Here is a 14,267-nt window from a genome sequence, read left to right as displayed (position 1 = left end):
ATTACGCAGCTAGCCAAGGGCATTACGGGTGGCCCAGCCCTAATTCTGAAGGTTTGGGTCGGTCTCGCTCCTCCAGTGGTTGTGTGACGTCGGTGAGTCACGGACTGTTGGTAAAGGCCTGATCTCCTCCCTCAAACAGCGAGAACGATCCCTATTGAAGGGCCGGATTGTGGGCTCCACGCGGAGGAGAGGGTGTCAGGGCAGGCGCCCCAGTGGCGGCACTGCCCGCACTGAGTACCGAGGGTGAGGGAGGCCTCGAAGCCGAGGAGCCAGTCCAGAGGGAAGGGGCTGCGGATGGGCAGGGATGCCCAGCGGGAAACCCTCTAAGAGACAGAAATGAGTGGCAAGGGCCCTGGGCTGACGAAGGTCCTCCCAGACAGGAGGGAAATCTGGCAGGCTTCCCCGAGGAGGAGGCACTTGGTATTTGGCTTAAAGGTGGCCAGGGACAGCCAGGAAACTGGAGCTGGGCGGGGAGTGCTGAAAGGCAGTGAGCAAGGGCCCCAGCCTGCACTGCTCAGGTGACAGCATCTACGTGGGTGTCACTCCTCCCTTGCTCCTTCCCACCCCCTCCTCCAAGGAGCAGGTCCCGGTCAGCTCCCGAGAGGCCAGGCCCTGCAGGCAGATTGAAGTCTGACAGCCCTGCCTGCTGGCCGCTGGGATGGGGCCGCTCAGCTGGCTGCCTCTGTTCCTGGTGCTGCTGTGGCCGCTGGGGGCCCTGGTCACGCTTCCAATCAGGGTGTTCGTGGTGCCCCACAGCCACATGGACGTGGGCTGGCTCCACACAGTACAGGTGGGTGCCCCGGGATGTCCCCTGCACACCTCTTGAGGGTGAAGTCTCCTTCTTCCTGTAAAGTCCCTGGGCCTCACCCGCTGTGACCCTTGGGCTTGGCTGTGCTGTCGGCCACGTGGCGCTCACGGCCGGCCAACATGCCCCTCTGGGAAGCCATCCCTGCCCCCTCGGTCCTGGCAGGTGCATCCCCCTGACTCATGGACTGCCATTGTCTGTTTCCTCACATCCCTGCCCAGGAGAGCATGTTCCCAGCACAGCGGTCCGCCCTGTCCCGCTCCCAGTGCCCGCGCTCACCGTGTGTCTGGCGCAGAGTGGGACTGGTGCCCCCTTGTCTGAAGGGAACTGGGGGAACAGAGGGAAGGGCCCCCAGACAGATGCAGCTGTGAGTGCCAGGGGCCCCCAGACACTCTGTCACCTCTGGATTTTACTCCTTGGTCCTTGGGGCCAAACCCTCCAGAAGCCCCATGGGGCTGGAGTGATGGTGTCCCCCACCCCTAGGAGAGCATGCGGGCTTATGTCGCCAACGTCTACACCTCGGTGGTGGAGGAGCTGACCCTTAAGAAGCAGCGCAGGTTCATCGCCGTGGAGCAGGAGTTTTTCCGGCTGTGGTGGGATGGCATCGCCTCGCACAAGCAGAGACGCCAGGTACTGCTGTCCTGTAGGGTGTCCTTGAAGGGTCAACCGAGAGAAGAATGGCTTGGGTGTCCTGGTGATGACCCTTTAGGAAACTCCTGGGGCAGTGCGCTCTCTGGCCACGCTTGTGCTACATAAACCTCAAGGCTTAAACTCTACTGGGCTCTTTGCAGGGTGTGTTTAGATCAGTTTTGTGGTCAGCCCCGTGCCCGGGAAACAGCTTTGTGTTCTCATCCCAGCTGTGTGGCTACTGGAAAACTGCAGCTCTGGCAACCCACCAGACACTCAACTGGCATGAACCGAGTTCCCTTTGACACTGGGCACTCCCAGGGGGCCCAGAGCCCACACCCTCTTCCTTCATTTCGGTATCTGAGTGACCCCCATGAGCACAGGAGCCGGCAACCCTGCCGGGGGTGCAACAGTCCCTGTGGCCCCAAGGCCGGCAGCGGATTAGTTTCACAGGTTGCAGGAGTCAGAGGCCCCGCTCAGCAGAGGGGCTGCCTGGGACCCGGTCCTGCTCCCCCACCTCCACGTGTGGTGAAGGCGGCGACTGGACTCTGTCCCCTGCAGGTCCCACAACTGTACGTGGGAGTGACCACTCTTCTTAGGGAGGCTGTGCCCAGAATGAACATATGATGTGAGTTCATAGGACAATTCTCTGGAACTTGGTCCCCTCCAAGCATCCCCTTCGTTCGAAACAGGTTAGAGCCCCACGACTTGCTCAAGGTAGCAGAGCTCAAAAGGCAAAACAGGGAGTCCACCAGGTCCTCCTCCAGCAGGGGATGTGACCCTGCAGCCTTTGGCACCGAGAGGACGAGCCTCCCGTCCGATGGGCACTGCCTCCTGCCAGGCTCTGGGCTAGGACCTTCTACACATTACTTCGTTGACTCCTCTCAACAGCCAGTACACTGGGGACACTCAGCCTGCTGTACACAGTGGTCCAGGTTCAGAGAGGGCAGGCAACTGGCCAGGGACCACAGAGCTTGTACGAGACAAGTTGGACTCTGTGTCAGATATTCTGATTTAAAGCATGACTCTCCATGGGGTCCAGTGGATGGTCCTCACTTCTTTACATGGACACCCCCAAACTCAATTGCTTGTCATCCAGTTGTGACAAATGCAAATTGAAGGATGTTCTACAGAATAAGTAGCCTTAATCCTCAAATTTATTAATCACAGGAATGAAAAAGAAGGCTCAGGAAATTCATGAATACCATGAATTTGATAGTAGCATTATTAATTTCCAGATTTGGAGAATTATGGAATAGTAAGAATGATCTTGTCCTTGTCAAACACATACTGAACTGTTAAGATAAAGGCATGTTATTGTTAACTTTTACTTTCAAATGGTTTAGAAAAAGCATACTATGAACGTAAAGAGATGGGGAAGAGATAAGAGAAATAGGGAAAAACTATTAACTACTAGATAATCTTGGGAAAGGATTTATGGGTACTCTCTGAACAATTCTTGCAAATTTTTCACAAGTTTGAAATTATTTCAGAGCAAAACTGTAAAATGTTTATTTTTATATATTTTCGATGAAGGAACAGCCAGGGGCCAGGTGCTGTTCCGGATGCTGGACACACTGGGGACCAGGACCGTGTCCTGCTTTTTCAGAATAAATGTAGATGAGTGCGGAGTTGGAAGGAAGAACCGTAAGACACTGGAGACATGTACCCAGTGAACACAACCAGACTTGGGGGCTATAATCTGGATTTTCCTCTCTGCCCACAACACCAAGGTCCACCAGCTCCTGGCCCAAGGACGCCTGGAGTTTGTCCTCGGAGGCCAGGTCATGCATGATGAGGCCGTGACCCACTTTGATGACCAGATCCTACAGCTCACAGGTTCGATTACCCTTCCCCAGACCCGGGACTCCTTGTCTCCCTCCTTGGGCTGGGCTGGGTGTCTGAGCCCCGGTTCTGGGCTCCACCTTCCCCTCGCAGCGGGAGACTGTGACCAGTAAGTGCGATGATTGGCTGGTGCCATACTCATGCCTGTGCCCTTGGGTGCAGGGCTCAGGGGTGTGGCTTCTAGACAAGATGGCCTGGCTATATCCCAGGTTCTAATTCCCAACCCTGTGACCCTTGGCAAGAGATGGAACTACATAGAGCCTCAGGTTTCTCCTCTATAAAGTGAGTTTGATAAGGAGGTAAAACCTACCTCAAAGGGTTTATATGAAGATAAAATTGAGACAATTATAATGGAGCACATTGAGTACAGTGTATGGTTACCTAGTAAATGCTCAGTGATGTTTAGAGGCTATCCTGCCATCACCCCACCCAACAAAACCTCCACCAATACCACTGCCTCCAGCACCTCCAGCACATCACCATGATTACCACCACCACCATCATCTGCATCACCTCCAGGGACACTACCACCTCCAACAGCACCACCTAGTCTACCAACAACCACCACCACCCCCATGATTACTAACACCACCATCACCACCTCAACTTCCACATCCACACCAGCACACCACCACCATCACCACATCAGCTCCAACACCACAGCCACCACCACCTCCGTCACCATCATCATCACCTCCAACACATCATTACTACTTCCACCAAAACAAGGACCACCACAGACACCATCGCTATCACCGCCATCATCACCTCCAACACCATTGCCGCCGCAGCCGCCGCCACCACCACCACCACCACCACCACCACCACTTCAGCCACCATCACACCTCTACAACCTATCTACCATGTAAACCACATCACCTTCAACATCATCTTCACCACCACTGACAACACCATCACTTTCTGCATCACCTTCACCATCAGCACCACCACCAACTCATCCACTACCATCATCATTAACTCCACCACCAAAAGAGGGACCACCAACACCACCACTATCAGCCCCATCACCACAACCATCATTTCAACAACACCACCATCACCAACATCAAAACTTCAATGCCAGATCTACCACCATCACCATAACCACCAACACCACCCACATCACCAGCATCTAAAAAATTTCATCACCACCTCTACCATCCTCACCGCTATCATCACCACTACCACCACCATCACCATCCTCATTATCTCTGCCTCCACTGTAACTAGCAGAACTACCATCACCACCACAAACATGATCACCTCCCTCACTTCCATCACTGCCACCTCCACCACCACTTCATCCATCACCACCAAAAACCCTACATAAACATCACAACCTACTGAAGGTCGACCACTATCACCTCCACCATTACCAGCACCACCACCATCACCAACAGTATCATCAGCATCTCCACCTCACCATCACCAGGCACACTTGCACTCAGGGAACATTCCTCTCCATTTCACAAATGTGTTTCAGAAGTGGCACTTCACCTACGCCTAAAGGCAGGATGGGGAGGTGGCATCATTGTTCTCAGTTCATTTTGCAAAAGGGATACTGAGACTGAGACCAAAAGAAGGACGAAGGGTCCACGGATGAGCCAGGAGTAACTCTTGAATGTGACTGAAGCTCTAGCCCCATTGTCACTCCACTGAACAGTAACCCCAGGTAACCCCTGGGTAAAGCATCAAGATAGCATTGGATGTTTTCTAAGGATCTTCTTTACATGAGCTCTCCTTTCACTCCTTAAATCTGTGGTCCCACCCTCATGTGAGTTTCTGCTGCCTTCTTTCTGGATGTAAGTGGGAACGTGATGGGAATCTTTAAGTTTCTTTATGTGAAATCCCCAGGCTGCTTAATGCAGCTTCAGGACTCAGCTCCTGGCCTCCTCCCCATCCTTCTGCCTCCTGAGGCCCCTGATCTGCTTCAACAACAATGCCTCCTGTGCCTTCAGTCACCAGGTTCCTCTTGTTTATACCTGAGCATCTCATCTCAGACTCAGCTGAAGAGTCTCATGGTCCAGGAACCTTCCATTTGGACCCTCAGGACCTTATCACCTCCCCTGTTCACCCCAAAACTACAGGTCGTGTCTGGCAGTGACTGCAGTCTGATTCTTCTCTGGATCACTAAGGCTCAGCCCAACTTCTGGCAACACGAGTGCTGGTGGGCATGGCAGCGAGGGGGTGGGTGCTGTCCTACTCTGGCTCTGGGTGTCCACAGCGGAGACTATCCTGTGAAGGGCCTGCTGTCCTGGGTTATTTCAGCCCGAGCTCTGGGCCATGTCCCTCAAACGCCTTCCCCCCAATACTAGTAATGCCCTCTCTCCTTGGTTGTCACCCCGGTTCTACTTCTTGCTTGTTCTCTGTGACTCCTCCCCTGAAGTATGAAACCTTGCCTAACATTCTCCTGGGAAGGAGGGGAGCAGGCCTCCCCAGCTGAGGCAGCAACCACAATTCCTATGTCCCCTTGTCCCTCTGTCACCCCGGCCACTGTACTCTGGCCGCGCCCTCCACTCACTAGCTAAGTAAATCTTGACCTGGTCGTTGTGCTCATTAGAACACTGGTTAAACTACTTTGACTGTGACCAAGTGACTGTGATCCAACAAAAGGGATGGTTCTTTCTCTCGTGGGGAAAATTCTGCAAGTGCAGCCTGTTCTGGGCCACTGGGTGGCTCTGCTCCACAGAGTAATCCAAGCATCCAAGCTGCTTCTCTTCGCTCTGCCATCTCATAGTGTGTCTCGCCCTCCTTGCATGACTGGAGGTGACTCACCCCAGTGAAATGTCATCCCAGCAGGAAAGGGGGAAAGAACGGTGGGAAGACAGCAGGCTGCATCTTTCCAAAGGTGACCTAGAAATTACACTCATCACTTGTGCTCACATCCATGGACCGGAACCTGAGTACTTGGTATATTTTCCAAGAAAGGCTGGGAACACAGTCTCTAGCTAGAAGCTTATTATCCTGCCAAAATTATAGGGAATGTCTGGTTCTGTTACTAAAAGGCAAGGGGAGAATGTATCTTGGGGGACAGTGGGCTGTTTCATTCATTAATCACCTGTTCATTTGGGTCTCAGGAATAATTTCTCCTGGAGTCCAGAAAACCTGAGAACAGTGACTTGAGTCTCTAGGATATTTACTATTTACTTACAAAGAAGGGAAATGGTTTGTGGACTGATGCTGCAGCCCACTGATGTTTCTCACATTCTCATATCCTCTCCCATGTGATCACAGAATAGCTGCCACAGCTCCAGTCAGCATGAACCTATTCTTTCACAGTCAAAGAAGGAAAAGGGCAGAATGTGGGCTTTCTTACTGACCTCGTCTTATCTAAGGTGGGAAATATTGCCCTGAAGCCCAAGCAGCCTTAACCCACACATCTATTTTCTCTGTAACCATACTCCATGACCACATCTAGTTTCCACAAAGACTGAGAGCAATATTCTGGCAGAGGGAAGTGAGCTTGCCATGACCACTAAGACCAGAGACAATTCATCCCTTGGGCCTCGGTCAGTGTCCCCTGAACAAAATGAAGATTCTGTGAGTGAGGAATTTGGGGTCACTGAGTCAGCAGCCATCATGACTGCCCTCCTCTCGCCGCACATCTGCTGAGGGTGTGCCCTCCACAGCTTACTGACCCCCTCAGTGTGACCTACTGACCATCCCCTCCCTCATCTCAGAGCCCTGGCCCCCAGCTCTTCCCCCTTCTCTCCAGCAGCTCCTTCTTGGTCTCCTCTGCTTCCCACACTCCCTCTGCTGCTCCCACTGGTCCCCAAGGGCTCGGAGCCCCGCCCCAAGTCCAGCTGCCTGGTTCACCATCCTCACCTCCTCTGTGAACCAGACCCCGATCGGCCTCAGGCCCACCCTGACCACCCAGCAGTCGCCTCATTTCTCACTGAAACTTGTTCATAGAACTGGGCATGTCTCTGTCCCAGAACCACGGAATCTTCTAGGTCCCAGCCGGCGTCCCAGCCTGGGGAGGTCATCAGTGGAAGGTAGTTCGAATTGACACCAGCTACTTGTGCTCTCTGAGTCTTTGTTTTCTCTCCTGAAAATGCAGGCGGTTGTCACCAGCTCTTGGGCCATTCAGAAGATTATATCTGGGGAAAACTGGCGAACTTTAATCAATGGCTTATCAAGTCTAGGGCTTTCTCTCTGCAGCCATGTCCCTGACACCTCGCTCCTTGCTGTGGCTGGTAAATCATGAATGAATGAGTGAAAGGTCGGACTATTCTGGGACGGAGCCCCTGTATTAGCACCTGCTGCGGCAAGACCCTGCTTGGCCTGGAAGAGGGCACTGCAGCCCTGCAGAAGGGCAGGGGGCCCTGGGGGAGTCAGGGGGTGAGGGGCCACACTCCTGTCACCAGCGAGGCTTATCTCTTTGCAGAAGGACACGGGTTTCTCTATGAAACATTTGGGGTCCGGCCTAGGTTCTCCTGGCAGGTCGACCCATTTGGAGCATCTGCCACGACCCCCACCCTGTTTGCCCTGGCGGGCTTCAATGCCCACGTCATCTCCCGGATCAACTATGACCTGAAGGAGGCCATGCAGCAGGACCAGGTGAGTGGTGCCCCACATCTGCTGCTGCCGGCTCACCCCTGCTTCGTCCCCACTTTGTCCAGTGCATCTCAGAGCCCCTGCTCTTCTCCAGAGCACCTGGGATCCTTGGGGGCCCCTTATGCCACTGGATGTCCAGGCCCATCATTGCGCTGCTGTGCCGTCCGCCGTGTGTGACTCTTTCCCTCCTGCGTGGCTGGACCTGGCTGAGCTGCAGCCCCGGCTTGGCGTCTCCTGCTCTGTGTCCCCTTCACCCTCCAGCCCTGGGGCTCGGAAGGGACCAGAGCAGACCTGCTCTCAGTAAACCGTGCTGGGTGCAGAGAGGAGGAGGGCGGGGCTCAGGGCACCTGGGACACGGTCACTCTTCCAGGGTGAGCGCAGCTGTTAGGGACTAGATGGTGACACCAAACACCCACAGCAGACGCTGCCTTTTCCCCCTACCAAGTGCTGGGCCTGGTGGGAGCCGCCGGGCTCCTGGTGTCCTTTAATCCTGCCAGCACCCCTGGGACATGGTGCATTCGTTTCCTGGGGCCGCCGAGACACAGTGCCGCAAACTGGGGGCTTCGAGCAGCAGAGACGTGCTGCTCACAGGTCTGGAGGCCAGAAACCCGAGATCAGCCCTGGACGGGGCCACGCGCCTCCTGAGGGTGTTTGGGAAGTGGGGTCTGGGCCTCTGTCTGCTTCTGGTGGCCTCAGGTGGCCTTGGCCTGGAGACAGCCGACGTCCCCCGTGTCCTGTCATCACCTTCCTCTGTGCTGTCTGGGTCGAACATTCTCCTTTAATAGGGACCCCAGTCATACGGGACCAGAGCCCACACTAAGGCCCTCATTTCACCTCAATTTACTCTCTAAAGACTTCATTTTAAAATGAGGTCACATGAGGTGGGAGTTAGGACTTCAGCGTGCCATTCGCCCATAATAAACTTGCTGTAATTATCCTATTTTCCAGATGGGAAAATAAGACCCCAACATATGAATTCTGTCCGGGTCACCCTGGTATGAGTTTCTGGAGAGCAAAGGTAGCCTGGCCAGCGGGCCTTAGCAAAAGGGGCCTGGGCTCTAGGTGAGCAAGGGAAGCAAGCTTCTCTGTGCGCCCCCCGAGCGCCACGCTGAACGTGCCCTCGCTCCCCGCGGCAGCGCGCCTCCCCTGCAGGGAACCCTGTGAGCTCGTGTGGCTCCCCCAGGGTTCACGTGCAGAGACTAAGTCACAGAGGAGTCGGGGACCCGTGTGTGGAGCTGGAGCCGGTGCTCAGAGAAGCAGGATTTGATCCCTGCTTTGTAAGCCTAGCGCTTTCTAACCATCAGACCTGAATAACAGACTGTACTCCCAGAGGGAGGTGTGAGCACCCCGTGTCGGGGGGGATTCAAGCAGAGGTAGAGAGAGCATGGCGGGCAGGCCCTGGCAGAGAGAGCCCTGCCCTGGGAGGGGTGGGGAGAGCAGGCTGGCACCTTCTGGAGGGCAAATTCCTGGGCCCTCTGTGGCTGTGGGAGGTCAGGGGGCACCTGGACGAGGAGGCAGCCGAGGGAGACCTTGTCCATGAACCACTGAGAGGGGAGCAGGGGGCGGGCAGCCAGAGACGCAGCGGGTGCTGGGGAGGGGGAGCGGGGCAGCGGGGTGGCCCCTCGGCCCTCACTCTGTTCCCTCTGGGTTTGCAGGGGCTGCAGTTCGTGTGGCGGGGGTCCCCGTCCCTGTCAGCGCAGCAGGAAATCTTCACACACGTCCTGGACACATATGGCTACTGCTCGTGAGCACCTGCCTTGGGCCAGGCCCTGTCCCAAGCTCTCCCCCGTGTCCCCTCCGCCATGTCTCTCATGGCCACCCCTGAGGGAGACACACTGGGCGCCACCTTACAGAAAGGGCAACTGAGGCCTAGAGCCCCAGCTCCAGTCCTGGGGTGGCAGCCGCGGGGCAGCAGCGCTGGGCTCGGGGACAGCTCCAAGCCCCGTGTCAGGGGGGCAGCCCGCCTGGGGGCTGTCTGGCTGGAGGGCCCTGGGTCAGTCCCACTCTGCCCCTTTGTACCTGTCAGGCCACGGACAGCGGGACCCCCTCCGTGAACAGGGGAGGCTGGCAGGCGGGGTGAAGGGGCAGCGGGGAGAAGAGGCCGGGACGCACGCCTGGGTCTGCCTGTCGGGCCCCGCTCTGCGCCAGGCACCGTTTCTCCCTGTTTTCCTTCAGTGATTTTCATTTACTCCTCCTAACTTTCTTCAGTACGTTTTACCATCATGAGACTAGGGTTCAGAGAGGTTCAAAGTCAGGTTCGAAGGTTCAGGTCACTCCTGAAGGCTGGCCAAGGGTCCCTCCGTGTCACTCGTGTGCTGCCCAGCATGAGGCACCGAAGACCCGACCTGGGGCTGCCCAGACCCCCGCGGCTCATTGCTGGGGTCAGTGCCTCCTGAGCCATGGTGAAGCCTGAGGATTGTCTGTCTTTATGTGAAAATTTGATCATGTGTTTGTCATGACGTTTTTGGAATTCCGTCTGGTTTTTAAAGTATTGTTAAAATACCAGCATGTTGACAACTGAGATTTTTGCACCCCTGAAAGTCTGTGCCCAAGGCCAGTGCCTGTCCCGCCTCACCCTCACCTAGCCCTGCTTAGGATCCCTGGATCTGGATCGGTGGGCAGGGAGATGACAAGGAACTAGTGATCAAACGAATCCCACCATCCCTGTGGTGGACGTGGGAAGGGGGCCCACTGCTGTGGGCTCCACACGTGGGATGACGAAATGCTGGCCCCGTGGGTGACGTGCCCAAGGTCACAATGGTGAAAGGATAAAACGTGGCACCTTCTGTGCCCAAAGCTCTCATCTGCCCAGCACTGTTCTGCCCACTGCACTGATGGGAGAGGAGGCCCTGAGTGAGGGTCCACAGGCTCAAGGTGCACTGTGGCCTCCCTGAGCCCTGCCTGTCCTCCCGGACCCCAGGAGACCCCCCTTGCTGGGCCGAGAACCCCCCTAAAATTCCTCTCTCTCTCAGTAAAGGGTTTTACTGGGACGGAGAAGCTGTCTTCCCAGACCCTCCCAAGGATGGAATGTACCCCTCGAAGGACACGCCTGTCACTAAGACCAACATTGAATCCTACACTATGGACATGCTGAACAACATGTTTGAACGGGCCGCCTTGTTCCGGACACCGCACGTCCTCTGGCCCTGGGTAAGGTGTGGTCCCAGGGCCTTGGTTCTGCAACTCTGCACGGGGACAGCTGTGATGGGTCCCACCCTGCTCTAGGACCACCCTAGACTCGGGGTCCAGCTCTAACCAGGCCAGGCTCCCTCCAGGCAGCGGGTCAGGCAGCCATCCTAGCCCCGGCACAGTCCTCCTTCCCTGCAACCCCGAGCCCTCACCCTGCTACCAGCCCCTTTCCCTCCCTGGATCACCCCCACTCTCCCACCTGACATGCAGCCTCCCCGAAGCTGGCCTCCAGGTTCTAATCAGCTCTCGCCTGCTTTTCCCTTCACAATGCTGGGAGCAGAGGCCTGGACCCGAATCCTGCCTCCCTGTTCAATAGCTGTGAGACTTAGAACTTCTGAGCCTTCGTTTCCTCATCTGTAAGATGGGGATGATGACATGACCCGCTTCATGGGCTTGATTGGAATCAGGTGGGAGAGGCAGCCGCGGGGGACAGTGCCTGACACCAAGTCATCATTGTCGTCATAGGAAAGTTTATGGAGCCCCCTCTGTGCACCAGGCACTGTTCTACGGGATGTATGTGTCTCATACGTTTAATCCGCCCCAGGGGGCTAGGGGGTAGGCACTGTGGTAAACCATTGCAGATGCAGGGACTGAGAACCAGAGAGGTTAAGGAATCTTCCTGAGGCCACACAGCTACTTAGAAGGGCAGCTAAGGAAAGCGGAATTTTGTGCAGATCCGGTCAGGGAAGCTTCATCACCATTATTTTATCTGTGGCTTGAGGCATAATTGAAAATATATATGGGCGACAAAGAAACGAAACATGAAATATCTAACTTCTCGGCAGTTCACGATGGAAGGTGATATTTGCCAGAGGAAACAAAGATTCCCACCTAAAAGGTCTCGGGTCCAGATCGCAAAGTGTCACAAACGACCTCCCGTTTCTGACGCACTAGGAGGACTGTCCAAGTGGGCTACTACGGGTTCTGTAGGTTTGGGCTTGCCTGCTCAGTATGTTATCCTGGGGCCCCTGGCTTTGAGCACGGCTGCGGCCCCGTGAGACCCAGTCATAGCCTTCTCCACACTCTGACCACGGCCCTTGACTGGGAACCAGGCAGCTCCTCTGGGGCTGCTTCAGGCCTGAGCCCGGGGGTCTGTCCCCTGTGACCGGGAAGTTCAGTAGTTTAACCGTGCTATCTATGCTCGTCGGCTTTTGTGGTGAGCTCATAACAAAGTTCCCAAGAAAGATGATAAGAATACATCTTATGAATAATTTATCCCTTTAGTCGGCCTGAGAGCCACTAGATTCTGAAGTTCCCATGGTAGCCGCTGGTAGGACTCAATGTGGCCGGCTGACCTGTCAAAACCTAAAGGGCCCTTTCTTCGTTCTTATCCTGTTCTGCCCATGAGAGTCAGGCAGACATCACCTCTGCAAAACATCTGTCGACCAGGATTGCAGGTTTTGGCATATGCGATCAGAGGTGACCGGGCGTTAGGTTGGGGGTCAAGATTTGGGGTACACATGCAATGCGTTTGAACAACTTTATTGAGGCCCATGATTTCATCTCAGTCAAAATTAAGGCTGCCTCCTGTGAGCGCTGCCTCTTACGTATATTCTCACTATAATTATATTTTACGTATTTTTCCAAAAGCCAGCTTTCATCAAGACGGACACAGCGCCTGCGACTGTTTGGGGGAATTTTTTTCTGTGTGCTGCAGCTCTCTCTTTTTTTCATATTGACATATAACTAACATATAACATTATATTCGTTACAGATATACAACCTAATGGTTCCTTGTGTGTATATATTGCAAAATGATCACCACAATGTGTCTAGTTGGCATCCATCAACACACACAGTTACAGAATTTTTTCTCGTGATGAAAACTTTTAAGACCTTCTCCTTTAGCAACTCTCAAACATACAATACAGTGTTACTAAGCAGAGTCACCGACCTGCACACTACATCCCCGTGACTTCCTTATTTTATAGGTGGAAACTGTACATTTTGACCACCATCAGCCATTTTGCACACCAACGACCCCTCACCTCTGGCAGCCACCAATCTCTTCTCTCTATGCATGAGCTTATATTTCATGTTATTTCCATTTTTTTTAAATTTTACATGTAATTGAGATCACATGGTATTCATCTTTCACTGTCTGACTTATTTCACCCAGCATAGTGCCCTCAAGTTTCATCCATGTTGTTGCAAATGGGAGAATTTCCTGCTTTGCATGGCTGAATAGCAATTTGTTGAATATATATACCACATTTTCTTTATCCTTTCATCCACTGAACACATAGGTTGACTCCATGTCTTGGCTGTTGTAAATAATGCTGCAGTGGACATGGGGCTGCAGACATCTTTTCAAGTTAGTGTTTTTGTTCTCTTGGATACATACACAAAAGTGGGGTTGCTGGAGCAGTCATATGGCAGCTCTATTTTTAATTTCTCTAGGAACCTTCACACTGTTTTCCATAGTGGCTGTATCAGCTTACACTCGGTCCAACAGTGCAGGGAAATTTCCTTTTCGCATCATCTGCACCAACACTTCCTTCTTGTCTCTTGACAATAGCCATTCTGGTAGGTATGAGGTGGTATCCCACTGTGGGTTTGACTTGCATTTCCCTGATGCTTAGTGATGGTAAGCAACTTTTCCTTCCTGTGTCTGCTGGCATATCTATATCTTCTTTAGAAAAATGTCTGTTCAGGTCCTTTGCCCATTTTGAACCCAAGTTGCTTGTATTTTGACTACTGAGTTGTATGAGTTCTTTACATATTTAGACATCAACTTTTTTCAAATTTATGATTTGCAAATATTTTCTCCTGTTTGGTAGACTGTCTCCTTATTTTGTTGAATTTTCTTTCTTGTGCAGAGGCTTTTATTTTGATACAGTTCCACTTGTTTGGTATTCCTTATGCTGCCATTGCATTTGGTGTCAAATCCAAAATATCATCATCATGACTGAAGACCATGAGCTTACCATGAATGTTTTCTTCTGTAAGTTTTATAGTTTCAGGTGTTACATTCAAGGCTTTAACTCATTTGAGTTCATCTTTTCATGGTCATAGAGTTTCATTCTATTCATGAGGCTATCCAGTTTCCCTGACACCACTTGTTGTGGATAATGTCCCTTTCCAGTTTTATATTCTTGGCTGTAAAATAGCTACCATATACCCATGACCTTTTTTCTGAACTCTCCGTTCTATTTCCCTGATCTGTGTGTCTGGTTTTTGCCAATACCAGATCCTTTGATTACTATAGCTTCAAGTCATATAGTTTGACATCCTGGTTATGATG

General features: G+C 53.2%; 1 protein-coding gene across 1 annotated transcript in view; it reads left to right on the top strand.

Annotated features, from left to right (window-relative positions):
* The first annotated feature begins 658 nt into the window (after positions 1–658).
* Positions 659–14,267, top strand: part of LOC105106514 (epididymis-specific alpha-mannosidase) — a 35,039-nt gene continuing 21,430 nt past the window's right edge. The window contains 6 exon segments of the mRNA XM_064490041.1: positions 659–790; positions 1,289–1,435; positions 3,166–3,271; positions 7,665–7,837; positions 9,490–9,582; positions 10,778–10,984. Coding sequence (XP_064346111.1) covers positions 659–790; positions 1,289–1,435; positions 3,166–3,271; positions 7,665–7,837; positions 9,490–9,582; positions 10,778–10,984 — 858 coding nt within the window.

Source organism: Camelus dromedarius, chromosome 1 (genome assembly GCF_036321535.1).
Source record: "Camelus dromedarius isolate mCamDro1 chromosome 1, mCamDro1.pat, whole genome shotgun sequence".
NCBI lineage: Eukaryota > Metazoa > Chordata > Mammalia > Artiodactyla > Camelidae > Camelus > Camelus dromedarius.
The sequence above is the reverse complement of the archived record's forward strand: the minus strand, read 5'-3'. Positions and strand labels throughout refer to the sequence as shown.